The sequence below is a fragment of the Pseudopodoces humilis genome, chromosome 22 (assembly GCF_049639895.1).
Source record: "Pseudopodoces humilis isolate 2021_Gansu_Grassland_sample_001 chromosome 22, ASM4963989v1, whole genome shotgun sequence".
Lineage (NCBI taxonomy): Eukaryota > Metazoa > Chordata > Aves > Passeriformes > Paridae > Pseudopodoces > Pseudopodoces humilis.
In genome coordinates, this window is record NC_142221.1 from 6,065,378 (window position 1) to 6,093,186 (window position 27,809).

The window sequence follows — 27,809 nt, forward strand, 5'->3', positions numbered from 1 at the left end:
ACCACCGCCTTCTCAGGGTGTTCGGCCAATCGCGATTTGGCCCGCGCGCCTGCACCGCTCCCTGTGCAAGACTCAGAAACACCGCGGCGCTTCCTTCCGATTGGTGGAGGCGAGGGAGTCCCCGTGACGTCATGACCCTCCACTCCACGTGGGCGTTGCGGGGCGTGGCCCAGGGCGTGTCGCCCGCTGTGATTGGCCGGCGCGGGGCGTCACGTGGCGGCTACGGCGCGTGGCGCGAAGGCGGAAGCGGCGCCATTTGCCGGTGCCGCGGGCGTGAGGGGTGGTTGGTGCCGGCTCGGCCATGCCGGGGGCGCGGCGCTCTCTCGCTTCCCCGGTTGTGAGCGGCGTTCTCTGCCCATGCGGATCCCCGCATGGATCTGCGGTGGAGAGCGGCGGCGGCGGGGGGAACGCGGGGTCCTGCGGGCGGTCGCTGTCCGAGGCTTCCGAGCAGGACCGCCGTCTTCGCGCCCTGTTCCAGAAGCTCGACGTGAATCGAGACGGGGCGCTCTGCATCCACGATCTGGCCGTGGGGCTGGGTCGCCTCGGCCTGCACCGCACAGAGCTGGATCTGCGGGTGAGCAGCGGCGGGCGGTGGGATCTGGCCCGGCGGGGCTGAACGGCCCCGCGTTCCGGGGCAGAGGGAGGGTTTGGCCGCTCCCCTCGTCCCGTAGCCGCTCTGGAGCCCTCTCCGTGCTCGTCTCGGGAGCAGGACGTGGCCTCTGGACACCTTCCAGCTGTGTCTCGCCGGGGCAGCGGTGGCACCTGTGCACGGTAGCACCGTGGCATCATCTGCGACCCTTTAGCGTCCTGTCCTGTTCCCCGAGCGAGAGCGGGGCTGTGTGATGCGACACGACCGCCCCGCTCCCCAAGGGTCCTTCCCTCAAAGCCACCCTGCCGGGTTGCGCACTAGACCCGGAGGAATTAGCTTGCTTGCTACCTGTAGGCATGTACGGTATTAACTGTCCGTAATTACTAAGATTAAAACCTTAGTGTTTTGGACAGGAAAAAAAACAAACCACAGAGGACTCGGACAGGGCAGCTTGCATGCTGACTTACACTAGTAGAAGGGCCTTTGGAAGCGATTCCTGCAGTCAGGGCAATTGTGCAGGTTTCATTCCATCACCGTGTTCCTTATATGAGTCTGGCAGCGTGTTGCTACTTACGTTTGCCCAGGATGGCTTATGCCAGACTTGTTTATTTTATGAGTTTGAAAAATATCTTAGAATGTAGGGAGGCTGCTGTACTGTAGTTTGCACGTGGAGTGTATAAAACATGCAGCTCTGGCTTTCTCTTTCAGTATTGGGAGCCTTTTGTACTTGCACTGCTCTGTGTGATGCTGTACACTGAGGGCTCCAAGGTTCAACATGATGCTATTTAATTATGTTTAGTGTTATTTACACATCTATGATTAATGGGCTCATTGGTCCTCAGTGCTGCACAGCTTTTCCCTACCTAGTCGCTTGTACTTTATGTGCAGGGGCATAAAAAAGCTGAGTATCATGTGAAGAGAAGAGATAAACACATGGGTGCTGCCAAGGATGTGCCACCACCTGAGTCCTACAGGAAGGAAGAAGAGTTTAAGAATAACTTCTGAGTCACTGAAGAGATACTTAATTCAAGTGACAGCTCCTATTCTCTCCCTGTTCTGGGAGTGGTGCCCCAGTTTCAGTGCTTTACTTGTGCAGTCTTTTTCAGAGTTTCCGGTTCCTTTCTAGCTTTGACTCTCCAGAATCTTAGCTTCTAACATTCCTTTTTGGCTGGCATCTTCCTAACTGCTGTAAAATATGAGAATTCCTTGGCAGTGTGATCCTGTGAGTAGTTTAGTTGTGCTGTTTCTAAAGATAACATGAGTGCCACGGGGGTTTTCTTCTGGGTGCGTTTGGGTATGTAAATCTGATTTTACCACAAGTCACCTGTGCATGTCCTTTTGACACTGACCTGCTGCCACCTGTGGGGCCCAATCCTTGACCTCTAGCAAAAGTCCCTCATGACCCAGTATGTTCTGTGCTTACGCCTGCATGCCTGCCTCTGTTTGCATTCCCTTTTCTTTGCATGTAATTCAATCCAGCCTAACATTCCCTAGCCCAGGAGGAAGCACCTTAAAATAAACTGCGTTTTTACTTCCCAGCAGAGAGTTTCTTTGCTTGGCGCGCTGCGGGAGCGGCACAGAGGAACCGTTCTGCGGGGACTGGAACTCGCTGCCGGAAGGAAGTGCTGGCTGGATGCTGCTTAACAATCCTGTCTTTCTGCTGAAGCCCTTGTCTGTCAGTATTGTTCCTCAGCCCTTTCCTTACTCTGACTCCTCTTCCACATCAATAGTGTGAGGAGGGTGAAACCCTGGCACAGGGTGCCCAGAGGAGCTGTGGCTGCCCCATCCATGGAAGTGTTCAAAGCCAGGCTGGAAGGGGCACTGAGCAGCTTGATTTAGTGGAAGGTGTCCCTGCCTGTGGCAGGGGGTTGGAACTGGGTGCTCTTTAAGATCCTTTCGATCTTAAAAAAATCGTAAAAAATAAAAAGTCAAACCGTTCTAGAGTTTGCAAAGCATTGTTAATGTGGTAGAGCATCCCATTCAGCAGGGTAAAAACCACTGAGAGTGAGGATGCAGGGTTCAAAACTCTCAAGTTCCAGTTAAAAATGTGGGAACAGCCCTCAGCTGGCTAGCAAACTTCCGTGTCATGCAATTTTTAGGGAAATCAAATAAACTTCCTGTTTCCAAGGCAGTTCTATTAATAAGTCAGTCTTTTTTCTGCTCCATCCTTAGCTAATTATGGCACCTCAATGCTTAACTAATGTGAGGTCACGCTCAAAGAAAGTGCTTAAGTGTCAAGATAGAAAACCTTTCTGATTTATCGAGCACGGTGTTTGGAGACCAATTTAGGCATAAATCACAAGGATTGCTTGTGATTAGTAAATTACTTGGTGCCTCTGGTGCACTTTAATTTTCCTTCCATGCAGCAGTACATTTGATACATTTGGGAGCAGATGGAGAAAACATTGGGCTGGTAAAGTGAGGTTATCGCCAATCTTAGCTGCGAGCTGCTAATCTCCCTGCGTCAGTAGGCTAAAAGTCCTTGTGGTAACAATAACTTTTGGGCTGAACTTGAAAAGAAAATGAGCAATATTTTGGCTCCTTCAATGCTTGAGAGTTATTGCTGAGATAAAACCCTTTGTGGCATTCTTGGAAAATTGCTGCCTTCTCTTTTAGAGGTGGCTTTCTGTGGTGGGGGAGAGAAGGGCTTGTACTCAGATGTCCTTTGAGGTGGAATTTGCTTATGTAAATGATGCTTTTTTTTTTTGTTTTGTTTTGTTTTTTTGTTTTAACCCATGCTGTTATCTTTAAACCAATTGACAAATACAGTGTGCCAAACCAGTGAGCCTTGTAACGAAATGCTTGTTTGCAGTGGTCAGCATGAAGCAATCCACATACTTCACTCTGGGCAGTAAAATGATAACCATGTGAAGAATTTTTTAAAAGCCTTTCTTGTTCCACTGTGTGAAGGGATAGTCTTTTACTGCTTTTATTTCATTTACCTCTGGGATGGTCAGTGTCCTGTTACTGTTGCTTTCTGACTTTATATAGACCTGTGGAGCTTGAAATATGCACTTAATGGAAATATGCTGAAACAGAACCGTTTCCTACTTTGTATATGGAGATGTCCTATTGCTGAAAGAATGTGTGATGGTAATATTTGTGTGTTTGCTAATATAACTGTTTTCCTACTGATCCTGATTAACTGCAGGGCTGGAGTGCCATTCCAAAACTTCAGCTCTGCTGCTGAAGTTCCAGACAGTCTGAACTGGTGGAATTAATCCCAGCTGCTTAGAGACAGACTGAAGTGGTGAACTTTGTCTACAGCTGCCTCTTCTGTAGTGGTGCTGAGCATCTTCTGCTGGACCAGTTCACTTTAAGAAACAGAGCAAACATAACCCTTGTCTCTTTTCAGTCCCCAATGTCCTCTTTGTCTCTGCTCTAACTTACAGTGATGTCCTCCTTAGTCTTGTGATACTTTCCCCTCCTAAGTTCATATATGTGACTGTGATTGCTCCCTTGGTATCAGCTTCCCTGTGGAAAACTATATCAGTTCCCAGGCTACTGATACCTGCCTTCATCACATCTTCATTAGCCCTGTATCTCCTCTTTGATCTTCAGGTCCTTGCTGCCCATACTTCCCCCCAAGGTCTGTTTTTTACTTTTCCCATGTACTGAAGAAGCAAAGCTGTGCTGCTGCAGCTGGACTGTGCAGTGTTCTGTTTGCGTCAGGCCTTTCTTCTGAACAGCTCTGCATTTTAAGTGTGTCCCTGGACTCTTGCAGCTGTGTCCATGTCTGGGATAATAGATCAATTAGCTCTTTCGCAAGTGACTCCATGGATGGATTGAGAAACTCTACTGCAGCAGTTGCAATCATAAAGAAATTTAATCTTGTTTCTGATCAATACTTTATCTTCTGTCATGACGTCATTTAATTCTTCCTCTCAGGCTCTGTCTCTGTAACTGTTTTATTCTTCAGCACATTTGAATACTCTGTTTTATACTATTCACAATGTACTGCAATTCTTAGCAATGGTAGGGGGCAGAAGGACCTGGGACTTTTTCCAGTGTGATGCTTTCACCTGTTTTCCATTCACAGCCATCTGAAATTGGAGGACCTGAGTCTTTATTGTGTTACAGAAGTCAGTTTATGATAAAAAGAGCAAAATTCTATTACTGTTCTGTAATTTGGACTGGAATATCTCTCTAGCTCTCATTTAGATCTCACAATACATCTCCAAACCTATATACATTTATGCATTATCACATTTTCATGTTTTATGTGTTCTGCATCCGGCTCCGGCACTTGTGGAGATTTTGTAATTCATCGTGAAGGGTTGAGCAACACAAGGTTGTATCAGACAAATACTGTTACAATTTGATATTCCAGTTGATACCTTCCTTCTGCTGCCAACAACTTCTCATCCACCCATCTCTTTACTAATCCCGAAGGATTACCCTTTGTGAATACTTCAAGCCAGTTTCAATACAAGATGAAACCATTTTCAATAACATGCTAATTAAATTCACACATTGAATAACATTTATTAAAATAATAAGCAAAACATATCATATTTGCTGGGTCTGTAGGGAGTGGAGGCCTGTTCTTGCTCTTTGTAAATTATGAAATGTGTGGTTTGATGGAGGCCCTGTTCTCATGCACTTGAGCAAGAGCAGAACTGTAGGTCAGTGATTTAATTGCAGATAAAACTGTCAAATCTCTGGTGAGTGGTTAGTTGGTATGAATTTGGGGTTTGTTGCCTTCTCTGATTTAGGCTGAAGACGCAAATGAGCTCTGTAATCAATCACATGAGTTCTTGACAGCTGCAGAAAAGACTTTGAGAAGACAGGCCTTGGGTTTGGCATAAGGAAACCTCTGGGCGCAGTGTTGGTTATTAATAGCCTTGGCCAGCAGCCCCTACAGTGACAGCTTTGGGACAGGGAATGTCACCCCAGCCGCCCCAGGCTATCACTGCCAGCACCCAGAGGTCTTGTGGGGACAACAGGAGGAGAGGGGTGCTGGGGACCAGGGAATCTCAGGCTGTCTTGGTGAAAGTCTTAACCCAGACTTGGTCTCTGGTCAGCCCTGCCTTAGTGTGATTAATGTGTGAAATGGGCAGTGTGTGTCCACTCTTTGTTCAGAGGGAGGTTGGGAGCCAGGTTTTAGATGCAAATATGCACCGGAGAAACTTGCTCCTGCATGTTTCCCTTGTGTATAAACAAACAATTGCAGATTAGACAGGTGTTGCTTTAGGTACATATAGGACCAGGTATACAGCTCTTGAAGGATGTTTGTTCTTCCAGGATTGTTGTTTTGTCCTATCTTGCAGAAAATTGGAGAAGCCTGGTGGTTCTCTGGTTTATTTAGCAGAGACCTTTGTCCTGTTTGCACAGTGCTAATGACCTAGGGCTGCTGGCTGACCTTTAAGAGATGTAGGTGCAACTTTGACTAGAGCATATAAATTTTAAATGTCAGCATTGTGTAAGTAGAAAGGCATCCTGAATATAACTGATTTGGCCTTGCAGTATTACTTCCTACAGGATGGGGTCTGTTCTGAACTTTGTAGGGAAATGACTGCCTGTAGGAACCCCTCAGCCTGAGTGGAATGAAACAACAGAACTCATCCAAAGCAGCTGATTGTGCCTGTGTAGAATATGCAGCAGTGTTTTGGTCTTTGTGTGTTCTGTGGGGCATTTTTTAGTGACGAGGGCTCAATGCCTTGATAAGTAGTGGACATATCTCCTTGTCCTCATCTGCACAGATTATTAGAATAGTTAATGTTGGAAAAGACTTCCAAGATAGTCCAACCTTTGATGCAACACCACCATATTAACTAAACCGTAGCACTAAGTTGTTTTGAGAACACCTCCAGGGATGGTGACCTCACTGGACAGCCTGTGCTAGTGCATTACAATCCTTTCAGTGAAAAAATGCTTCTTGATGTCCAAATTGAACCTCCCCTGGTGTGGCTTGAGGCCATTTCCTCTTGTCCAGTTGCTGGTTGCCTCAGAGAAGAGGTCAACTTCTGGGTGGCTAAATACTCCTTTCAGGGAGTTGTCTGATTACTGAAATAACAGCAGGTAAAAAACACCAGACTTCAGCATACTCACTGTTTCTTTTTATTTTTATTTTTAGTCTAGCTGAATATTTAGCAGAATAATGGTTGGTGTGCATTAATAAAAGACATCAAAGCCATAATAAGGACTTGGTCTTTTGTTTGAGAGCCCTACAAAATGGTGGTGCTGCAGCCCTGGGCTCTTGGTTGCACACAGTATAATGTGATACGGTGTTGGGAGGAGGAGAAGGGGGAGGGAGCTTTTTCCTACAGCCCTACTTGTAGCAAATGGGAAATGAGTCTTTGTTCTTGTTCATGTCCTATTGCTATATTTGTCCCTGTGAATGTGGGACATGAGCACAGTTTAATGATGGCCCAGTCTTTGTCTTGGGTGGAGAAGCATAGCTGTGATAACTCATGTCTGTTTGGGAAGGCAGCAGAGATATCTGAGTTTTTCCAACTCCCAAGTCATGAGCTGCAGGGGAGCTTCTGGCAGCTAAAGTGGTTTGCAGTGGAGAATTCTGCTCTAAGAGAAATTGTTGAAATTTTTAGATCATGAGTTGCTCGGAAAGGCAAAGCTGCTTGGTATGTGAACCTGCATCATTTAGCCTGAGGAGAACTGTGTGGGGGCAGGTCTGGGCCTGGGCTGCTGTCAGGCCATCCTTTCTCACTACCTGTTTTCCTGCTTAACTGTCTGCTGCAGCAAGAAGTTGATTTTCTAATTTCTGAGTATTAAGGTTGCCCTGTCTCTTGGTTAATCCCCGCTCTTCTTATAATATGCTATGACCTTGATGGAACTCTCTGTCCTGGGCAATGGCTCTGTGCTCCCCCTCTCTGGCCAGTTCTCTCTGTATTTTTGTATTTGGCACTGGCTGTGGATGTCTGCATATATCAGCTTGGGTAGCTAATTCTTTATGCCAGGGTTTCTGTACCAAGGAGACCTGGGTTGTTTTGTAGTGTTCTCTGAGCTACGCTGTGTCACCTTAATATATGAGTGTACTTGAATGTCACCAGACAGTTTAATAATTTAAGCAGCAGTAGCCAAGACATTGATATTTTATGTCATGGTGTGAGAAACACCGTGCAGGGTTAAACTTAAACTTTCTAAAAAGTGCGAAGTAGTGACATACTTAACGTTTTTCTCTGTCAGAAATTAAATTTGAAAAGATGAGAGGTAATTGGTAGAGTCATGGTGGCCCATCCCAGCTGGGGACTGGGTGCTGTTTCTGGGTGGCACACACATGTAGGCAGCAGGGCTCCTTGGGGTGCTTCCAGGAGGCTCCCAAAGGAGATGAGTCACTGCTCATTCCTGCAGGGTCACCTAAGGAACCAGAGACTGCTGGCAGCTCTTCCTGTGCTGGAGGAGGAGAAGGGTCATTGCTCCCAGCGCAGCTCCCTTCTCTCTGCCCCCCTTTCTTTTTGTCCTCCCTCTCACATTTTTTCCATGTTAGCAAGTTGATGATGCTCACATGTTTGCAGGAAAATGCTGTGCATTTATTCAAAAGTCTTCTAGGAACCGTCTTAGAGCAAAAGTGAATTTCTGCCAGGTATACCAGCCTGGAAAAGGCAAGTGTCTCTTTGAAAACTGAGTTTTAGACTCAGCAGGTATGATGATGTGGCTGAAAAGGGTACAAGATACCTTCATTTTATGGTTTACACAGAACCTCCCTCTGCCAGCTTGCCGTAGTGAAAATACTTTAATTGAGCAAAACATGTCAGTGTCTTTCGTTTTTCTCTCTCTTTTGTCCCCATTTGGATAGATTACAGCTCTTTATTGTCAGCTTCTGCTCAGGCTATCTAATGACTATCCATTTTGGTGTGCAGGGCTCTGAGGCCAGCTGCCACAGGCGCCTTCAGTCCCCAGTGACTGGTGAGCTGGCTGAGAGCCAGCATTCAGATCAGCCCTCCTGCTTTTTCTGCCTTAAATCCCAGGTCTGGATCATGTAAACAGCTGGAATTGGTGGAATAGCTGTCTCCTAATGAAGCTGAGGTTAGGAAAGCTGTTTCACTGTGGCTTAGGTGTTTGTTCATGATTTCTAGAAAAAGTGAATTCTTGCTCATGTTCCTTTGTGTTACCTTTCATGCTGGACTTACAGTATTTATTACATCTTTTTTTTTTTTTTATGTGTGAATGACTGGCTTCATGGAGGTGTTGGCAGAGTTATTCTTCCCTACAAATTCCCTGTAGGAGTGCAGTTGTCTTGCTTCTAGCTATAATCATCTTGCTGTTACTAGGTTTATTATTCTGACCTAATAAAATTCCCCACTTGGTAAAATAAATGCTTTTTTTTTCCCCTAAATATGATTAGAAAATTGTCTGTTCTCAAGGAGCTGTGTGAATTAGCATGGTGGCAGAATTCCTCTGAGGTTTCCTTTGGTAAGAACAGAGGCCAAAGAAGCATTGCTGAGTTTCCGCTTTAATTACACCCCAGGCATTTAATTTCTTGCACAAATTATTATTTTCTTATGAAATCTCTGCATGAACAAAGGAAGATGGGGGTCCCTTATGTGTCCACACCACTAATGTTAATACTAATGCAGGGGGAACAATTGTAACAGTATCAGGTAACATCAGCTGTTAAATGGAGCCTTGAGAGTATTAAGTGACCACAGAGGACAAAACTCAAGTTCTACTTTGGGTGCTTTGCCTTCTGTATCGTGACTTGTAGCTGTGTGAGTGGCAGGGCAGCCTGCCTGTTGCTGCAGGCAGCTCAGATGCCCTTTCCACACTTTGTTGGACCCCATCCATGAGTTGCCTCAAGTGGTTACCCCAGCAGAAAGCTGTGCACTTTTTTGGCTGGGTTAATGAGGTTGTCAAAGGAGCATGGGAGCAAGATAAGTGCAGGGCTTAAGTGGATATGTGAGATGACTTGTAGTGGCAGTAAGCTTCAGATTAGTTCACAGCTGCTTGTGAAACCACAGCCTTAGGCCAATAGAAGCTGATTTTGAAGAACTGTGCCCAGTTCAGAAAATCTGCTTTGTTTCTTTGGCTTGAGAGCATTAAAAACTTCCAAATGTCATCTTAAAGGATCTGATTCACTATGTGTTAGAAAGTAGTTTAACTTTTGTACTTGTAGCTGCGATGACTGGCAGCAGCTCAGGGTAATGGAGGCATGACAAGAATTCCTCAGTCTTTGCTGCCTGCACCTGAGCTGCTGACTGCATCCCAACTAGAACCAGACTCTGTCATTCCTCAGAGATGGACAGGGCTTTCTCACACCCTCACCCCAGCGTTACTGCCCCATAATTCTGTAAATTTTTTATGTGTGGTTACTTTCTGGTATGTGTCAAATTTTAAGATAAAAAACTTTGTTGCATACTGTACATAGACCTTGTGACTAAAAAGCATTTTTTTCTTCTTAAGTAATTCTGGTGTATTTGCAGAAGAATTTTTTTAATGTGGTGTCTTCTATGTACTTGTCTCACTTTTTCCATTACTTAGTTTTGTTATAGGAATTCAATGATAGCAAGTTCCCAAAAGTGATGTTCATCTCTAAATTTATGTGCAACTTGGCTGCTTAAGGCTCGCAGACCTTTTACATTTTGGATTGTATTTTCACATCTAATATCTGTATACCAGAAGTGTCCTGCAGTCTGTCACTCTCAAAAGTTAAAGCTGAAAACTGAGGTCCTTTGCTGTGGCTCTTGCTGTGCTCTGTTGGGTAGGGAGCCCCAGGTGATGGAAGCTGTGGGTTTGTACTAATTTTTTCTGCCTGTAAAAACCCCCATACTTACGGAAGAGTGACGGTACTTTGGAAGCGAGGCATGCAGTGCCCTCTGTGGACACAAAGAATCTGGGGATATGAAGTAGATGAACTGTAAAATGGAAAATGCTGCTGGGTTCCCCCAGGATGGGTTCTGGTGGGAGGCCGATGCAGCTTCACCAATCAACGAACAACTGCTGCTGTGGCAGCAGAGGAAAGTGTGGCATTTCTTGTAGAAATCCAATCAATATCATGTGTCCCTGTGCTTATATGTATTAATATCCTACCTTTGACTAGGTGGTTCAAGGCTCCTCCAGCAGAGCTCGGCCAGCCGACACCAGCGATGGTTGAAGCACAGCTCTCACTGATGAATGGCCGTAAACACTGTGCTGGGAGCCTTTGCTGTGCTGGGAGCCAAAGGCGGCAGCAGCACAATGCAGCACCAAAGAGCTATTGTAGGCACGGATGAGACTATAATAGACTGGGGCGAGAGAGTGCACTTAGAGGTTAATGCGGCCATGGCTGGGCAAAGCCGGCTTCTCTCTGCAGAACCATCTGCCGCCCTAACAAAGAGCTGCAGCCGGAGCTGCCGAGCCACACGCATCCCTCGCACGCTGCCCATTGCTTTGGGGCAGTGGCTCCCATGCTCCGGCCGCTCCCCGGGGCCGGCGAGCGCGTTCCTCCGCGGGCGGCCTCCCGCGCCCGGGGCGCGCTCCCGGCCGGCTGCGCGCGCTGCCGTGCTCCGGAGCAGCGCAGTGTTGGGAGCGAGGATTGGCTGGGCACTGCTGCAGTGGGGACGCAGCCTGGGTGCTCAGCATCGCTGCTCAGCATCGCTGCTCGCCTGGGCTGCCGCTGGGATGAGCCGGGACGCGCATCTCAGTTGGCAGCTCTGAGAAGCTCCTCTCGGAGAGGTTCATCTTTAGATTTCCTCCTAAGCGCGGCGTCTCGGCTTCTCTGTGCAAGCAGTCTCCAAAGCGCGGCGTCTCGGCTTCTCCGTGCCAGGGGGCTTGTGCTTTGTCTGTTGCCATCAGATTTCTGAGGCTCTGGTACAATGAGCTGCTTGTCAGGCCAGGCACGACTGCAGTAGCAGCAATTTCAAAAGGCAGGAAGCGTCCGCAGGAGCGGTCTGTAAAGAATCGGAGCCGGTGGAGTCGCTGGGTTGAACCTCCCGCTGGCTGCCGTGCCGATTCCCGTCTTGGGGGTGCTTGGTAGTGCAGTCACATCATCCTTGGCAGCGGGCAGCTCCTGAGCGCTCAGGGTTTCCCTGCCTGGGATGCTCGCTGGAGCAGCAATGCTGCAGACCCTGTGGCATTTTCTGTCTAGCTTCCTTCCCAGGGCCATATGCCAAGGTCCTGCAGATGAAAAAGAGGATGAGGCCAGAAACACCATCCCACTTCCAGGCCCCGGGGAGAAAGGGCCAAAGGTGTTGGGGAAGACACAGGACAGAGGGACTGATCCCACTGAAAGGAGACCAACTATCCTACTGGTGGTTGGACCCGCAGAGCATTTTCCAAAGGTAATGGGATATGCAGGGGCCTGAGGAGGGGTTGGTGCACATGGCAGTGGAGTGTGTGGTCTGCTGGGAGAAGGGGTATTGCAGGTGGAGTGTGTGAGTAGCTGTGTGTGTGAATTTGGGGAGGGGGGAGAAGAACAGGAAAAGGGAGCAGGGTCTAACTTGTGTGCTTGCTAGAAAGGAAGGGGGCGGGGGGCAGGGGAGTGACTGAAGAGAGGAGGTGATCTAACCTTCCAAACATGATGTTCAAAGTGTGTGAGAAAAATGCTGTTTAGGGGCAAGGGGGAATATGGGGGCCTTCAGGGTTCCTGGGAAACTTGTAAAAAACATGATAGAGGACAGGGAATGATAATGCAGGTTAGTGGCGAGTCCCACCCCTGCACCGGAGACCAGCAAAGAATCAAATGCATCCTGCAATGTTCTGGAGTCAGTCTCTGGTAATTTGGTAATCCTTTGGTAAAACTTGCACATTTTGAGCAAATGGGTAACTGGCTATATTGTTTGAATGGCAGAGCCCGGAAGAGAGTAAAGTCTGTCCTTGGGGAGCGGGTGGCATAAGGGAGAGACTAAAATCTCTGTGGGGATGGGAATCCCAGGGGGTGGGAGAGTGGGGAGGTGGTGGGGGCGCGCAGTTGGCAGAGAATAAATGGTGAGGCTTTGTCTGGGGGGAGGCAAACAAAAGCTGCTTAGTTTAGTGCTGGGGCTCCCAGCACGGTGCTGGCCGACTGCAGTTCTGGCTTATTTAATGGAGGGAGTGCTGCCTGTCTCCCCTGAGGATGGTGCAGCTCTGACTACATGTGGTTTAAAACCAAGGGTGTGACCTGGGATTAGTGGGGAAGGAGTTGGGCATTAGGCCTGCAAAGAGTGGGAGGTGGAGATGGTACTGAAGGGCTGCAGCAAGGAGAGGGGTGGGTGACTTTCAGGATCCAGCTTATTTGACAGGGAATTGGGCATGGTTGTTGCTATGAGCTTTCTCTTTAAAATGAGGGATGAACAGGTTTAAATTGTAGAGGGGTTAATAACTGTTCTGCTGCTGTTTTGAATGGAGACAAGCAGGGCGGCATTTCACATTCTGGGGAGCAGAAGCCATTCCCTGCTTGAATCAGACTTGAAAATCTGCAGGGACTTTTGCCTTCATCTCTGTCCTTAGCAGTTAGCACTGTGCATCCCCTTCCAAAAAAGGAGCATGCGCATTTTGAGGAGGACTTTGGTGCACAGAGGTTGAAGAAGGACAGAGGCTCAGAACTGAAGGAAGTGATGACGAAAACCTTGGAATTATAGGGCTGAAAATCTCTGGTGTCTTCCAGAGAACAATGGTCTCTCAGTCAGGGAGAGTCCATCTGTTCACACCTGGAAATAAAGCTTTCTCTGAAAGCTGATACCAGTCTCCTCTTTCCTGTGTGACCCTGGGAAATTCTGCATAGGAACTGTAGGGTTGGCTAATGGAGAAATACCTAGAGGATAAGAATGTGGTAAAATGGAGTTATTGCATCTCAGGAAATAACTGCCCATCTGCCAGGAGGTTGTGACTGTGTAATTTTAGCTTGCCCTGATTGTAAATTAAAACACAGTGTAAAGCTCTTCTGTTGAGGATTATGCAGATATGTTTCACCTTGTGATTTGGGCTGGCTTATGCTTCATCCAGCCCATGGCTCAGCTGATGGACAGTAACTTGTTAAGATGCAATGACTTGTTTGTGCTCGATCAGATATCAGTGTTCCAATTACCTGTCTGAAGGAGAAGTGTTGGGAAAAGTCTTCTACAGCCTTAGGGATAGATAATAAACCAGTGTGAACAGTGTTATTTGATGTTAATAGAAAATGTGGGGGCTTTTGTTCTCTGCCGCTGGCTGGCTGTGACCTTGGGAGCAGTCTCTTGACTGGTAGGCTACTTCATTTTGTTAAAACACCTGTTACTACTTCCCTTCTAAAAACACGCACAAAATATCACACCTGGTACTGGGGTTTCTGTAAGGAATTGATGTGTATCAATAAACTTGACTGGAAGGGCTTCCTGGCCTTGGCTCTTCAATCTTCACTTGTCATTGCTATGTTCCTCCTCAGATGTTTGCCTGCTTAAAGCTGTTTCAACATGAGGCTGTTTTTGCAAATATGGGGAGAAAATACTGATTGCAAATGTGTTATGTTGGCCCTGGATCTGTGTACACAGGAAACAGGCCCCTGATGTCACCATCTGGACTTGTAACTTTGGATCCAAGTGTTGTTGGTGGAACAGGTCACCTTTCCTGGTTACCTTTATGTCAAATACCACGTAGTGCTCTCTGCTGTGCCTGGTCCCTTATCCTTCCCCTGGCAAAGTCTTTGCTGGTTGCAGCTCTTTACTCTGCTGGGGTCTCTTAAATCATTAACTCCCCTCCTTGATTCACTGTACACTCTCTGTGCTTTTTGAGGACTTTCTGTACTGTCCAATTAATTATAAGCTAGTTTCCAGAAACTAAACAAGACCAAGTCAGCAGAACCCAGTGAAACCTTATAGCAATAGGGCTGGAGCCCAGAAAGCTGTTTTGCCTCTGAAGGAGGATGTTATGTGACTGTGACGTTTGCTGGTACTTGATATTTTTAGGGCCTTTTTTTTTAGCTAAGTAAATTCAGAATTAAACAGCATACTTTCCTGCTCCTTGTATGGCTGCATCTTTCCATCCCTTGGGAGGTATGTTTTGAGGTGATGTAGTAAACCAGTGATGAAGCAGATGCCTAGAAGAGTACAAATGACTTGGAAAGATTAGCAGGGATGGCAGGGTATGGGAACTAGTAACTCATGCAGCATTTAAAAGAACCAAATCCTATAAATAAAATTAAAATGAGTTTTCTAAAAGGGAGAAAGAGCTGGATTTGTCTTCCTTCATGGTTCACTTTTCTTGTCATCAAGGAACTGCAGAGGATATTAGCCAAGCTGGCTCCACATGGCCCAGAAAATGTGTAGTTTCAGTGGCGGAATGGGTGGATGGAAATGTCAGGGAGGAGTGACTTCATTTGAGCTCTGTGCCCTGTCCTTGGTTTGATCAGGAATAGACAGTGCTAATGAGGAATGTACTGTCTGTAGCTGGCACCTGAAGCCCTGGGCTGCTGGGGCAGTGGCACTGGCTCTGAGTGTGCCGAGATGTGGGCAGTGACCCCACAACAGTGTCCCAGCAGCACTGATCCCTGCAGCTTTGGAGAGCTGCCTGGCTCTTGAGTATTTCCAGCTTTACCAGGATTTTTTTAGCTGAAATACAAAAACTTCTTAATACTTGTTTAAGTTCCCTTTGTCATTATAACCTGAATTGCTGATATAAACTTCGTTTGTAATCTGTCTCTCCTTCTTAGCTCACTGTCCTGTAATTAATACCCTGCTTAAAATCAGCTTTAACCTCATTAGCTTTCTCCTTTCCTCTGACGTAGGTAGTAGGGCTTTTTTTCCTAAAATGTGCCGATTTTGCCTTTTGTCTCTAGCTGCCAACTCCAAACAGAGTTTCTTAGGAAAATCTGCATCATGTTGGCATAGCAACTGAGCTGCCAAGCAGCTATAATAGTGATGCTTGGCAACTCGTGGGAAGGACTACGGAGGATCTTAAGGCTTTGTGAAGCAAATCTGAGTTAGATTTGTTCACTTACTACCTGTTGCTGGGGGTACCTGCTCTGCTGCCTTCGGTGGGGGTGTTTGGTGTTGGACAGTGGGGTGTAGGTATCATTAGGGTGCTGTTTGCAGTGAGACTGGACTCGGTGGGAAGGCTGGTGTGTGCTGTGGGCATGCATGCAGTGAGCTGCTGCAGCTGATCTTTAAGAGGATCTGGAGTCCCTGAGAAGATCCAGTTTTCATGCAGAGAGACGTCAGCAGGGAGTAGGTTAAGCCTGGTTAGGTAACCTGGCTGTGGTGCCACGGTAGGTGAGGTGCCCCAGGAAGGGCAGAGGACACCATTGTAGGTCACAACTCCCAAGGGTACTGAGTTGCTGTGAGTCGTGACCCATTAAGCTTTTAAAAAAATAAAAATCCTTGAAATTAAGCCACAGATTAAATATTCCCAGTTTGTGTGATTGACATGCAGCTCCATGAACAGCTCATTACAGACCTTGGCTTTGCCTTAGAGGACAAAACACCATGGTAAAGACGTACAGGCACCCTGTGCATGAGGAGGGGAGTGCTGCTTGGACTTTGCTCTGCCAGGCAGGCTGTTCAAACACAACAAGCACTAGAAAATGTTGCTGTGTCCGCAGCAGTGGGGAAGGCTGTTATGCTGGCTGGCTTGAACCAGTTCAGCAAACATATTTTGTTACTTCCAGTGCAGACAGGATTACAGCATTTGGGTTATTTGCTATGGCTTTTTATATCTTCCCTGTGTGACAGCTTCTCTCTGATTAATAGCAGGATTATAACTTTATTTAAAATTCATGTTAGCAGTCAGTGATTGTGTCCTGATTGGCATTGTTGCCCGTTGCACATTGGTACTCTCTGGAGAGCTAGGTGTTACCCTGTACCTCAAACTCCACCAAATGCTCAGAAAGCTGTAATTATACCTGCATTAAATGGTGCTTGTGCCACACTCCCTCCAGCCTGGCTTGCTCCTAATGAGAGCTCAGGAACTCGCTTACAAAGCAGTTAAACTGTCAAGGGAAGAACTGGAAAATGTTGTTCTGCCCAGGACACTTCTCATAGCACATATCTGATTGCAATGTTTAATTGGAGTCAGAAGAGGATGAAAAATATTAAGCTGGTGTAACTGCTGTGTGGATGCTTAGCTAGGAGGCTTAGAAGCAGCTGGGGCTGTTTTGAAGCCTGCCCTTGCTTTGGGTGATTTTCTGTGTATTTGGCTCAATGACAAACCTCCACAGGCTTTATTGCTGGACTGCTACAGAGGGGAGAGATCTTTGTGTGCAGGGGTTGTCTGCTCTCAACTGGCACAAATGTTGTCAGGAGAACTTGCAACCAAAGCCAGTCAACTCTGGCATAACAAAATAACCTTGTGAAAGTGGAAAACTTGCTTTAGCTGGCTATCCTAAATGTATATTAAAGCAGTAAGTGGCTGGCATCCTGCTCTTACTGCACTTTAAAAAAATAATTTTTGAGAAGACAGTGATAGTCCTTGTGTGTTTGCATGATGGGAGAGGCTGTGATCAAGACAGGTCCCCACTGTGTAAATCCCCACAGCGGTGAGAACAGGTTCAGAAAAGGACTGACAAGGATGTAAGGCTCAGCAAGTGAGTGTCCTGGCCCTTGGCCAAAGCGTCTTGGCTTAAGAGAGACAGCCAGTAAGAGTTAACTGGCAGCGAGTGTGATGTAAGGTGGCAGGGTTTAATGGGAGCCAGGTGTTGAGCAATGGGAGGCAGCTCACGTGTCTCCTTCCTATCAGCTGGGTGGGACCGAACAGCCCCGGCTTCCCTTTTAAGTAGAAGGGCAGGGCTTGTGCAGCCAATCCCGCTGGAGCCGGGCTCACTCATAGGCATGTGTCATGAGACTCGCTGGCATTTCCTTTCCACTAGGTGCTGAAATTAGCTCAGGGGAATCACTCAGTTTTTACTTCACTTCCTTGCTAGTCGGACTGAGCAGGACAGCTGAGTCTTGGGCTCAGAAAGATGCTCTGCCTCTGTCTGTACGTGCCGGTGTTTGGGGAGAGGCAGACGGAGTTTGAGTACTTTGAGTCGAAGGGGCTGCCGGCCGAACTCAAATCCATCTTCCGACTCAGCCTCTTCATTCCTTCCCAGGAATTCTCCACCTACCGCCAGTGGAAGCAGGTATGGCCCTGAGAGAGGAATGGAAGGGAGGGAGTGAGTGACGGAGGGATGGTGTCTAATACCTTTAGTGGCTCGCTTGAGAGGGGGAGAAGTTAATGAAGGATCTGTTGTAATAACTGAATAAAGCATGGAAACGCTGCTTGTGCTCCTTGGCAGGGATTGATGAACAGGTGTGGAGTGAATTCTTTTTGACTTTTTTGTCTTGAATTGGGTGAGGTCTCTGTGCCTCTAAGACTGTTTAAACCAGCTGATGTGAGTTAAATAGAAAAGATGGGTTTTCCAAACTATGGAGTCTTCTGCTTCTGTGGGTCTATTCAGATACAGCATTTCACATCCTCTTCCTCCTTCTTGCATCCTTCCACATGCCTTCTTCTGACAGCAGGGGTGTTATGTGGAGTCAGCTGAAGCTGGTGAAGGTGAGCAGGTTTGTGCTGTGAGCAGGAGAGCAGCTCTGTGGGAGTGACTCAGCCAGGGGTGGGTGGGCTGAGCTGGGGAAGGTTATGCAAGAACCTTTTGCTTTGCTGTGGAAGGGACATGCACTAAATCCATGGAGTTCTCCATCCTGATGTATCACAGCTCTTGCTTTCAGCTTGCTGCTACTTTTTTTTCATGATCAGGCTATCAAGAGCCCAGAGAGCTGAATATTGATCAGCCAAGCAGGGGAGGCTTTTTATGCCTCTGCAGAGACATGGACAGCAGGCTGGAAGGAGTGTGGGTTCCCACAGTGTGCTGCAGGGACTGTGACTGCAGGTGACCACAGGAACTTCTGCAACCAAAATAACTGTTAATGGCCAGATTTCATGTTTGCTGTTGAAAGTGAAGAGGTGCAGGCAGATACTTGTTCACACCTCCAGAGAAGATGCTGGGAGCTTGCCTTTCTCACCCCTCACACGTGTGCTGTGGGTTACTGTCGGGCAGGCAGCGTTTTTGTGCTCTGATTGCTGGGGAGGAGGGTGAACAGCACAAAGCTTTTATTGCCTGCGGTCTCTGATCACTCAGGGTGCATTTCTGCAGCTGTCAGGGTGTGCTGAGAGAGAGAGCAGTTGCACAGTCACATCTCTCTTACAGTGCCTCCGAATTATTGATGCCTGTCAACTTGTGGGGGGTTGTTAGTGAGAGGGAAGCCCTGATTCAGCTGTTCAAGCCCAGTGTGCTGACAGGAGAGGGGTGTTGGTCTATATTTAGCCTGCAAGTTGAATGTGAGGTCGTGTCTGAACTTCACAACGGTCATACGATAAATGGCAGGTTAGAATACTGGGCATACCTTGGAGGTCAGGACAGCTGGGACAGCACTTTCTTATTTAAGGTTCATAAAGTGATTAGGGATAATCCTCATAGCATTAGGGCTAAAGAGACAGGACTTGGTGGGTGAGAGAGAGCGTTTCAATAGCAAATTATTTAGTACTGAAGTAATTTAAAATGACATGGAAATAAAGACTTGTGGCTTATGAAGGGCACTGGTGGTCATAGACTGAGGACGTATCACAGTGAGTTTAGGCTTGCCTAATACTTTGAAGCTTAAATATTGAACAAGATACTGGTGAACAGAGGGTTAACGCAGTGTTTCATCTCTGCTCAGAGCTTCTTTAACAACCCACCTGCTGTTAACATAAATGTTACAAGAATTAAAACAAAACTTTGGGTGATGCACTGGACTGAATCACACCTCACTAAGTCTTGCTCACTGGTTCATGTTAGAAAAGAATTAAAAGCTGTCAAAGGCAAGTGGCTTAACCAGAAGGGGGATAGGAACTCCCTGAGCCACATTCTTGCAGTCTGGAGATCACCTCACCTGTCAACATGCAGCCATGTGCCCCTAGAGAGGACAGTCCATGGACTATTGCCTCAGTGAGCTGCAGTTGCAGTGAGTTAGTTAGTCATTTACCTTGTCCTAGATGTCTGGCACAGTTTGATCTTGATTTTAGCTTTGTCCTACTAAGAACCTATTCTTGCTCTATATGCGCCTCATGGAAACTTGTGTAATTAAAGCACATAGCTTCAGGGTGCCTAAACCAGTTCACAAAGGTTTTTATCTTTGGCTGTGTTCACTAGAGCTGGACAGGATTTTGCTGGTTGAAGTTAGTTACTGCCAGAGGGAGCTTACTTCTGTAAGGATTGTAGTAGGCAAGAAATTCCTTCTCCTGTTCAATTTCTTTTATTAACTCAAGTTTTGTGATTCACTCGCTTGGCAAATCTGTTGACTCATGCTTAGTTCAAGAACCTTCACAAGGACTTAATTAAGATACAGTCCTGAGATTAAACACATGACACTAGCAGAATATCCCTGATAAAAACACGAGGCATTCCATCTGTGTAATGGACTTTGGGAAACAGTTGGAATCAGGTGACTTCTCTACGCTACTGTGTTGTACAACTCCCTTAGAAGAATTACAATTCTGTCAGCTACTTTTTGGAGAAAAGGTTAAAGGTGTGTGGGAAATGTTTTTTAAATATGTTAGAAGAGGGGATGAATCTGTCTGAATGAACAAAGGAGCTGACAGTTCTCGGTTGTTTTCTGAACAGAAAATTGTGAAGGCTGGAGACAAAGACCTGGACGGACAGTTGGATTTTGAGGAATTTGTTCACTATCTTCAAGACCATGAAAAGAAGCTGAGACTGGTTTTCAAGAGTTTGGATAAAAAGAATGATGGTAAACACCTTTGTCATGCTCATGGTGGACTGGTACATGTGTTAGCTGTAATATGTGTGCTTGAGCTCACTGGCTTATCTTTGCAGGCCGCATCGATGCCCAGGAGATTGTCCAGTCTCTCCGGGACCTGGGAGTCAAGATCTCTGAACAGCAGGCTGAGAAAATACTGAAGAGGTGAAGATTCCACTGGTTTTTCTGTTTTATGTTGAGGGAGCTAGAAAGAAATATAGGGACATGGAACCTGTCTTTTTTTCCTCTGTATGCACTTTCCAGAGACTTTGGTTCCTCCCTTTTTTCCTATTACTTTCCTTTTTGATTTTTCCCTATGAATTGATGTGCCATTATAAAATCATAATGCTTTATTGAGACTTACTGCCAGAGTCTCTCCCTGACCTGTGGAGAAGTGCTTGCACCTAAGCTGATTTGCATCCCTGTCTGATTGTCCTGCTGCCCTGAGCTTGCTGCTTTGGAGAGGGACTGTGCAGTTGCTCTTTGGAAATGCTGAGTGCTTTATGCATGTGGCACTAACAGGTTAACAACCACTTATTTGTGCTGTTCTTTTTCCTCTTTTTTTTTCCTCTGCTACCTTCCCTCTGTGTGTTTGCCTGTGTGTCAGAATAAGGACGGGACACTTCTGGGGTCCTGTCACCTAGTAAGTATTATTTTCCCTTCAGTGTCAGTTATGTCCCTGAATTTGGTAGGAGGGGTTGCAAATACTGTTGTGGGCTGGTTAGAAGGGAGAGAGAGGGGAGGAAAGAGAGAGCCCAGTTCTACCTCAGCATTGTGTGGTGAAATGAAGATTTTCTAGCTGTGTCTTGTGTCTCTTTAGAAGTGTTTTACTAGTTGCTTTGCAAAGCTCTTTTTGGTGTAGGCCTGGATAATCAAAGGGAAGGGGAGGAGGAATTTGTCACCCCGTGGGAGTCTGTACTCAACTGATGATCAATCCTTTTAGCATGGATAAAAATGGGACAATGACAATTGATTGGAATGAGTGGAGAGACTATCACCTGCTGCACCCCGTGGAGAACATTCCTGAAATCATCCTGTACTGGAAGCACTCCACGGTAAGAAATAGCTCCCGTACAACAGGTCCCAGTCTTTGCCCAGCTTCGTGGTCCAAGTCCTGACCTCCAGGAGCTGCTATGCAGTCCTTATCTTTCTCTTCATGGTTCATAGCTTCTCTGTAGCCCTGGAAGCTCAATTGCTTCCTGTCCTCTGCTGTAATCTTGCCACTTATCACTGTCACAGCTGTGGGCACAGTACTCAGGGAGATGAGGGTGTTCTCTTGGTGTGCACCTCCAGGAGCTCTTGCCAGTGGCCAGCCCCAGCTGGTTCAGGACCTGTTAAAACTAGAATCTGATTCCACAGGCATCCATCCTTCCTGGAGTTATCTGCACATGAATAGTATGTAATGAGATTTAACTGGCTGTGAGCTTGGAAGGTTCTGGAGAGGTCCAGCTTTTTTGCTGTGCAGCTGCCTGCAGTTGGTCAGTTTGTTCCTAAATATGACAGTATTTTGATGTAGACAAATGTTCAGCAGTTGCCAGGTTCTTGGAGAGAAATCTTAACAGTTTCCCCTGTGACACATTCTAGCAGTGGCAGCTCCTGTGGCCAGGCACAGCAGTTAGTGGCAGGAGATAAGCTGCTGGCTTGGAATTAGCATATCCTGTACTTCAGCACTTGGTGCTAATAAAGAGCAGTAAAACCTTGGCATTAACACCTTCTCCTTTTGCAGATCTTTGATGTAGGAGAGAATTTGACCGTCCCTGATGAGTTCACAGTGGAGGAGAGGCAGACAGGGATGTGGTGGAGGCATCTGGTTGCAGGTGGAGGTGCAGGTGCCGTGTCCAGAACCTGCACAGCTCCCTTGGACCGTTTGAAAGTGCTCATGCAGGTATGATGGAGCAGTTCCAGTTTGTTTAAATACCTGAGCAGATTCCTTCAATATTTATGGTTACCTGGGAGGTGATAATGTTCATTAACACAATACAGCACTCTGGCCAATGTTAATCTTGTCATTCTTTTATTGCTATATTTAGAAGCATTTTGAATTCTTTGAGTGATCAAAGTAATATAAAAAATTATTATTCATTGCCTAGAAAAAGTACAGACAATCTTTTTAGAGGTAGATATGTCAAAACTGTCTGTAGTAAGACAGTTTTATGGAAAACTTAGGTTTTGGTGAAACAGGATAAAATCCTGTGTTCCTTTGAGAGACCCTGAGGCCATGAGAGTTGAAGTGAATGTGGTGGTCAGTTGGCAGAGCTTGTATTCAGTATTATTGGCATTAGAAAGGAGTTGGAAGATTGTGATTTTAGCCTGCTTTGTCACTGCACCTGCTCTTGAACCAGCTGAGAACTTGATGGATAGTTGATCCTATGCTAGGTATGGGAAAAAACCAAGTTGCCTGTTTAACCTTTCCTCCCATTCCAGAGGGAGATACTGATTAGATTGATTAATTAACGCTAGACTTGGCAAAAAAGAAAAGAAGCTTGCTTCCCTATTGTAGAAGTTATCTGGAAGGGATTAAAGCCTTGGCAAATCTCTGGGTAAATAAAAAAGCGCCCTTTTGTCCCCGGATTACAGAAAAACGTTGCACTGTCGTAATGGGGACTGGAACTAATCCAGGCTTGTCCCTCTCCCCCAGGTTCACGCCTCCCGCAGTAACAACATGTGCATCATCGGTGGCTTCACTCAGATGATCCGGGAGGGTGGCCCAAGGTCACTCTGGAGAGGGAATGGCATCAACGTGCTGAAGATTGCACCTGAGTCAGCCATCAAGTTCATGGCCTATGAGCAGGTGAGGGCGCAGACAGCTGTGACTGCAGAAGGACAAGCTGAAAAGAAAATGATGGCTGAGAAGTCGTGGAGCCTCAATGTCTGTCTGTTTTGACTTCTGCAGATCAAGCGGTTCATTGGTACTGACCAGGAAATGCTGAGGATCCACGAGCGGCTCTTGGCTGGTTCTCTGGCCGGGGCCATTGCCCAGAGCAGCATCTACCCCATGGAGGTGAGGCAGGAGGCTGAGAGTGCAGCCCAGGAGGGATGGGATGGGAAGGGATGGGAAGATGTGGATAGAACACTGGCACTGTGATATTTAATTAATGAGTTCTCAGAGGTGGTACCAAGCAGTAATGCTTGTGGGACACTTGCTGTGGTCCTGACAGCTGTGCTCCTAAAAATGACTTTGTCTGTACATTGTTCTCCTGCTGATTCTCCTGTAGGCCTTCATGCTATTTCTTGTTTTCTAGGTTCTGAAAACACGGATGGCTCTAAGGAAGACAGGACAATATTCAGGCATGTTGGATTGTGCCAAAAACATCCTTGCAAAGGAAGGAATGGCTGCCTTCTACAAAGGCTACATCCCCAACATGTTGGGAATCATTCCATATGCTGGTATTGACCTGGCAGTCTATGAGGTATGAAGCCTTTAACCTGTTGTTAGGTTAAGCCTAACAATTATTATATTATGTTTTATGTTATTATTATATAATGTTTTATGTTATTGTTGACCTGTTGTAGGGCTGTGCTGCTTGTGTGGCCTTGTCAGACCTATCAGTCACAACAGAAGTAATTTATCAAAGCTTTCTTGAGCAGCCTTATGGGGAGCAAATGTGTTCTTTTACCCAAAAATGGCTTAAAAGATAATTCAGTATGATGATTCTAGTTCATAAACCATAGTCGGCATCATGCTTGGTCCCTTGTTTCTTTTCTTTACAAGAAAACTGCAAAAAAATTAAAGAAGGGATTTCCCCCAGGCCCTACAGCAGCAGTAACTCAAAAAGATTCGGGAAGCCCTGTGCTTCTGGCTGAACTTGGGACTTTCTGGCTTTTACTGTAGATCCTTCATGAAGTGTGATACTCCTTTGCTTGCCTCTTCCCTGCTAATATTGGGCTTGTTCCTTCCAGACTCTGAAAAACACCTGGCTGCAACGCTATGCTGTCAACAGTGCTGACCCTGGGGTCTTTGTTCTGCTGGCCTGTGGCACCATCTCCAGCACCTGTGGACAGCTTGCCAGTTACCCACTGGCCCTTGTGAGGACACGCATGCAGGCCCAAGGTGAGAACTTTTGGAACAGTGGGAACTTCTGCCTTTGTTTTTGTGCAAGGCTAAAGGTTCTCTAGAGCAAACATTGCAACAACAGCCTCAGCTGGCCCACACAGCTGAGCCATGGGCTGTTTGTGATGCTGCAAGGGGACAGTGGACTTTGTGCTGCCCTTCTAACCTCTGTGGCCAAGGACCTCCAGGACAGAGGTTCTGTTTTTCTCTGATCAGCATTTCTGGGCTGAGGGCATCTGCAGAGCAGTTTGAGAAAATACTTGCAGTGTGGAGCACGGAATGGGTAGCTGAGAAGTTAATGCTGTCCCCCACGAAGCACCTTTGTTCTGGGAACATCTGAAAGCACATGGATCAGATCTGCTCTTGGAAACAAAAGTGTTCTCACTACATAGGCTGCGTTATTTATTGTGGCTTTCCCTGTTGCAGCTTCAGTGGAGGGTGCTCCTGAAGTGACCATGAGGGGACTGTTCAAACACATTCTGAAGACAGAGGGAGCGTTTGGGCTTTACCGGGGTCTGGCGCCCAACTTCATGAAGGTGATCCCAGCTGTGAGCATCAGCTATGTGGTCTATGAAAACTTGAAGATGACTCTGGGCGTGGACTCACGGTGACCAGGAGCTGCTGAGGACTCGGAACTCTGAAATCTTGGGATGCGATCCCAAGACATATAAGCCATCTCTCATTCTGTGAATGTGTCGACACTAAGCTGACGAAGCAAAGCTGTGAAATCTCAGATTGTGAGTCAGTAAGGGAGGGGGAGGGGAGGACCTGGTGTCCTTTGCCATCTTGCTACTCAGAACTCCACATAAACCATCACGGGGTCCTTTTCCTTGGGCCTTTTAGGAGACCAGGAGATGAACTCCTGGGAGATTTTAAGGCTGGAGTTGCTGAGGTCAGTTCCCAGCAGTATGACAGAGTAGCAAAGATTTGGGCTACAAGTCTGCTCTCAGCGTGTTGCCTGTACAGAGCTGTTTGCCTACAGATGAGCACCTTCTGACTTGCTGAAAGAGCTTCTTTTTCCATTCAGAGAGCTGCTTTTTCCATTCAGTTGTTTAACTTCCTACCCGTTGTTTAAATTTGTACAAACCTTGTGTAGGAGCTGCTGCCACACCAGGCTTGTTATGTTTACAAATATTCCTTTGGGTGGGAAACATTCATGTTCTGCTTCCAAGAATTGACATGAAATGCAATTTTGATCTGTACTGGTTTGGAGGGCTGGTGGGCAGTGGTTTATCCAGCCAGGCTGAAGGTTGCTTAAGCCAGCCTGATGAAGAATTAGGATTATTTATTTTTATAGATTTAAGTGTGTCTCAAACCCACTAACAAGATGCACTTACTAACAGAAGCAGCAGACTAGAGCCTGCATGCCTGTATCCTTTGCATGCCGGGATTGGCTTGTCTTATTCTCTGCAGGGGCTTGGAAAGGGGAAGGCAGGAGAGCCCTGGGCTGCCTGGCACTGTGATGCATGGCTTTAGTGAGCAAAGACAAAATAACTCACAGCTCCTGTGCAGCTGTGCTCCCAGCACGACATGAGAGCCCCTGTGCAGCGTTGCATGGACCTCTGAATTCCATCCTGCCTGGTGCCAAGGAGAGCTCGTGAGCCTTTTCCAAACCCCGTGCCTATGCTGCTATCTCATCTCTTTAGACCTCTTGGTAGATGGATGTTCGGGTTTCCATTGGTGCGACAGGGGCCCCAAGTCAGGAATGTCTGCTGTGGGAAGGGGTGGTAGGGAGAGGGGCTGGCTGTCACTGGGAGGGGTGAGCTTTCTTTCAGTCCTGAAGACATGCTTGTTTGTCTCTCAAAGGGTGCTTTTCATAAGGCTAAGGGAAAGAGATGGCTTTAAAATTTCTCTGATAGCGTTATGGGCTGCTTTAATTAATAGGATCCAGCTTCTGAGGCCTGGGAGATCCTCACCCAACTTTTAATTTTGGGTAAAATGGACCAGTGTTGCATTCCACTGTTTTACTGCTTAAAGCATATTTATTTTGTATTTATTTGAACAGAGTTATGTCACACTATTTTTATAGGTTTGTTTAAATATTGTTACTGTGCTCGTATTTCTCCTGTTTTAAAAAGTTCTCTATTAGTTCTTTCACATCACACAGCTGAGTCGTGGGGAGGGATGCTGAAGTCACTCGTATACCTGCCCTCCGGGGCTTGAACTGCCTTTCCCATGTCTGGGTTTGTTGCTGGAGGACCTCAGCCCAGAGAAATTCTGTAGCAAGAAGCCATAGGAGAGAAGGGAGCAGGTGAGGAAGCAGAACCCTGGGGAGAGGGTGCACTGTGAGGCTTGCCTTAGCTTGGAATTGCCTCTGTGCACGCCAGAAAGGCTTTGGGTGGATGGCTGAAGTGGGGAAGTGGAAGGTCTGTGGATGTTGGATGTCACAACAGTTAATTAAGAGCGCTTGGGGGAGTTTTTAAGTAAGGGGGGGAGAGAGAAATCTCAGGGACTAAAGACTACACATTTCCAGAGAGATGGAAGCAAACTTGCACTTGGACATGAGCTGCTGCAGCTGTGCTTTGAGGCTGGATCAGCAGACCCTGCTGCTGTGCCAGTGCTCATCACATGCAGGAGTACACTGGAGATGTGTGTGAGAAATTGGAAAAGGATTTGCTAGCACTCAGCAACTGCTGTTTTTCTGACAGATTTTGGTGGTTCATGGAGAGTCTCCCAGGTGAGACTCTGCCTTGACTTTCAGTGCTGTCAGTAGTAGCCACATGGAAATCTAACCAACAATGGATTAGGGATATGATTTTTTTCCCACCCCCCTCTTCCTGAGACCTGTCATAAATTCTGCAGTGGCTCCTTCCTACCAGTGTGGCCTAATGAGAATATGAATATCAGAATGCAAAAATCAATGCAAAATGACAACCATCTTTGTAGCTGTAACCACAAATTGTTATAATGCAAATCTAACTTGGATTCTTCATGTAGGGAACAGTCTGCTAATAAAGGTCTGATAAAGAGATATCACGTCTCCAATTCTTTTTCTATGGTTTATTTGTGCTCTTTAGGGCCAGACTCTTCCTGGGCTTATTTTCACCAGGGACAATGACACTGGGAAGGATTCTCACTATGAGGACCTGGGAGAACAGACTTGTTAAAAACAAAGCCAGCAAAATCAAGGCTGATGATAGTGGTGATGAGTCAGGGATGTTCAGACACTGTTTACCTGTCTCTGAGTGTTGCTGGACTTTGCTCATCTCTGCAGTATCCATAACACTCTGTTCAGAGAAGTGGATTTCCCAGAACAGCTGAAAACTCTGCAGTCCAATTATCCCCTTTAAAGAACCTGGCTTACACAGTTTTCAAAATAAAGGCTTTGTACAAGTTTTTTTTCATGAATAACAACCCAGCTACCCTTGAAGGTCATTCAGGAGCCATAGCTGGAAGTGCAAGTGGCCTCTGATTTGGTTAACAAAACTTGCTGTGAGGGCCAGACTGCCTTTTTTTGTTCCTTATGTCTCCTACTGTAATTCAAGGCTTTTATTCAGCTATAAATCTACTCATAAAGCCTGGAGTTTTGTAATCTGAGCTACAGCTCTCCACTGGTGTCAGCTGAGAT

General features: G+C 46.6%; 1 protein-coding gene across 8 annotated transcripts; it reads left to right on the forward strand.

The window, feature by feature from the left end:
* Positions 1–251: 251 nt before the first annotated feature.
* SLC25A25 (solute carrier family 25 member 25) lies at positions 252–27,212 on the forward strand. 8 transcript variants are annotated; one of them, XM_088065680.1, is made up of 11 exons: positions 252–574; positions 20,055–20,181; positions 20,268–20,355; positions 20,798–20,833; positions 21,134–21,245; positions 21,917–22,075; positions 22,829–22,981; positions 23,084–23,191; positions 23,433–23,600; positions 24,091–24,241; positions 24,668–27,212. In XM_088065680.1, the coding sequence occupies exons 1-11, from the start codon at positions 302–304 to the stop codon at positions 24,850–24,852; spliced, it is 1,560 nt and encodes a 519-aa protein (XP_087921806.1). In that variant the 5' UTR covers positions 252–301; the 3' UTR covers positions 24,853–27,212. The 8 variants fall into 8 exon arrangements, with proteins under 8 accessions (XP_087921806.1, XP_087921803.1, XP_087921805.1 ...); XM_088065679.1 differs by lacking the exon at positions 20,798–20,833 and adding an exon at positions 2,132–2,264 and having other exon boundaries at positions 435–574; XM_088065678.1 differs by lacking the exon at positions 20,798–20,833 and adding an exon at positions 2,129–2,264 and having other exon boundaries at positions 436–574.
* Positions 27,213–27,809: the final 597 nt, after the last annotated feature.

Coding starts and splice junctions, on each gene's coding strand:
- SLC25A25 (XM_088065680.1), top strand. CDS start 302: ATGCCGGGGGCGCGGCGCTCTCTCGCTTCCCCGGTTGTGAGCGGCGTT. Junction 21,246..21,916: donor TGTACTGGAAGCACTCCACG/GTAAGAAATAGC, acceptor CTCCTTTTGCAG/ATCTTTGATGTAGGAGAGAA. Junction 23,601..24,090: donor TTGACCTGGCAGTCTATGAG/GTATGAAGCCTT, acceptor TGTTCCTTCCAG/ACTCTGAAAAACACCTGGCT.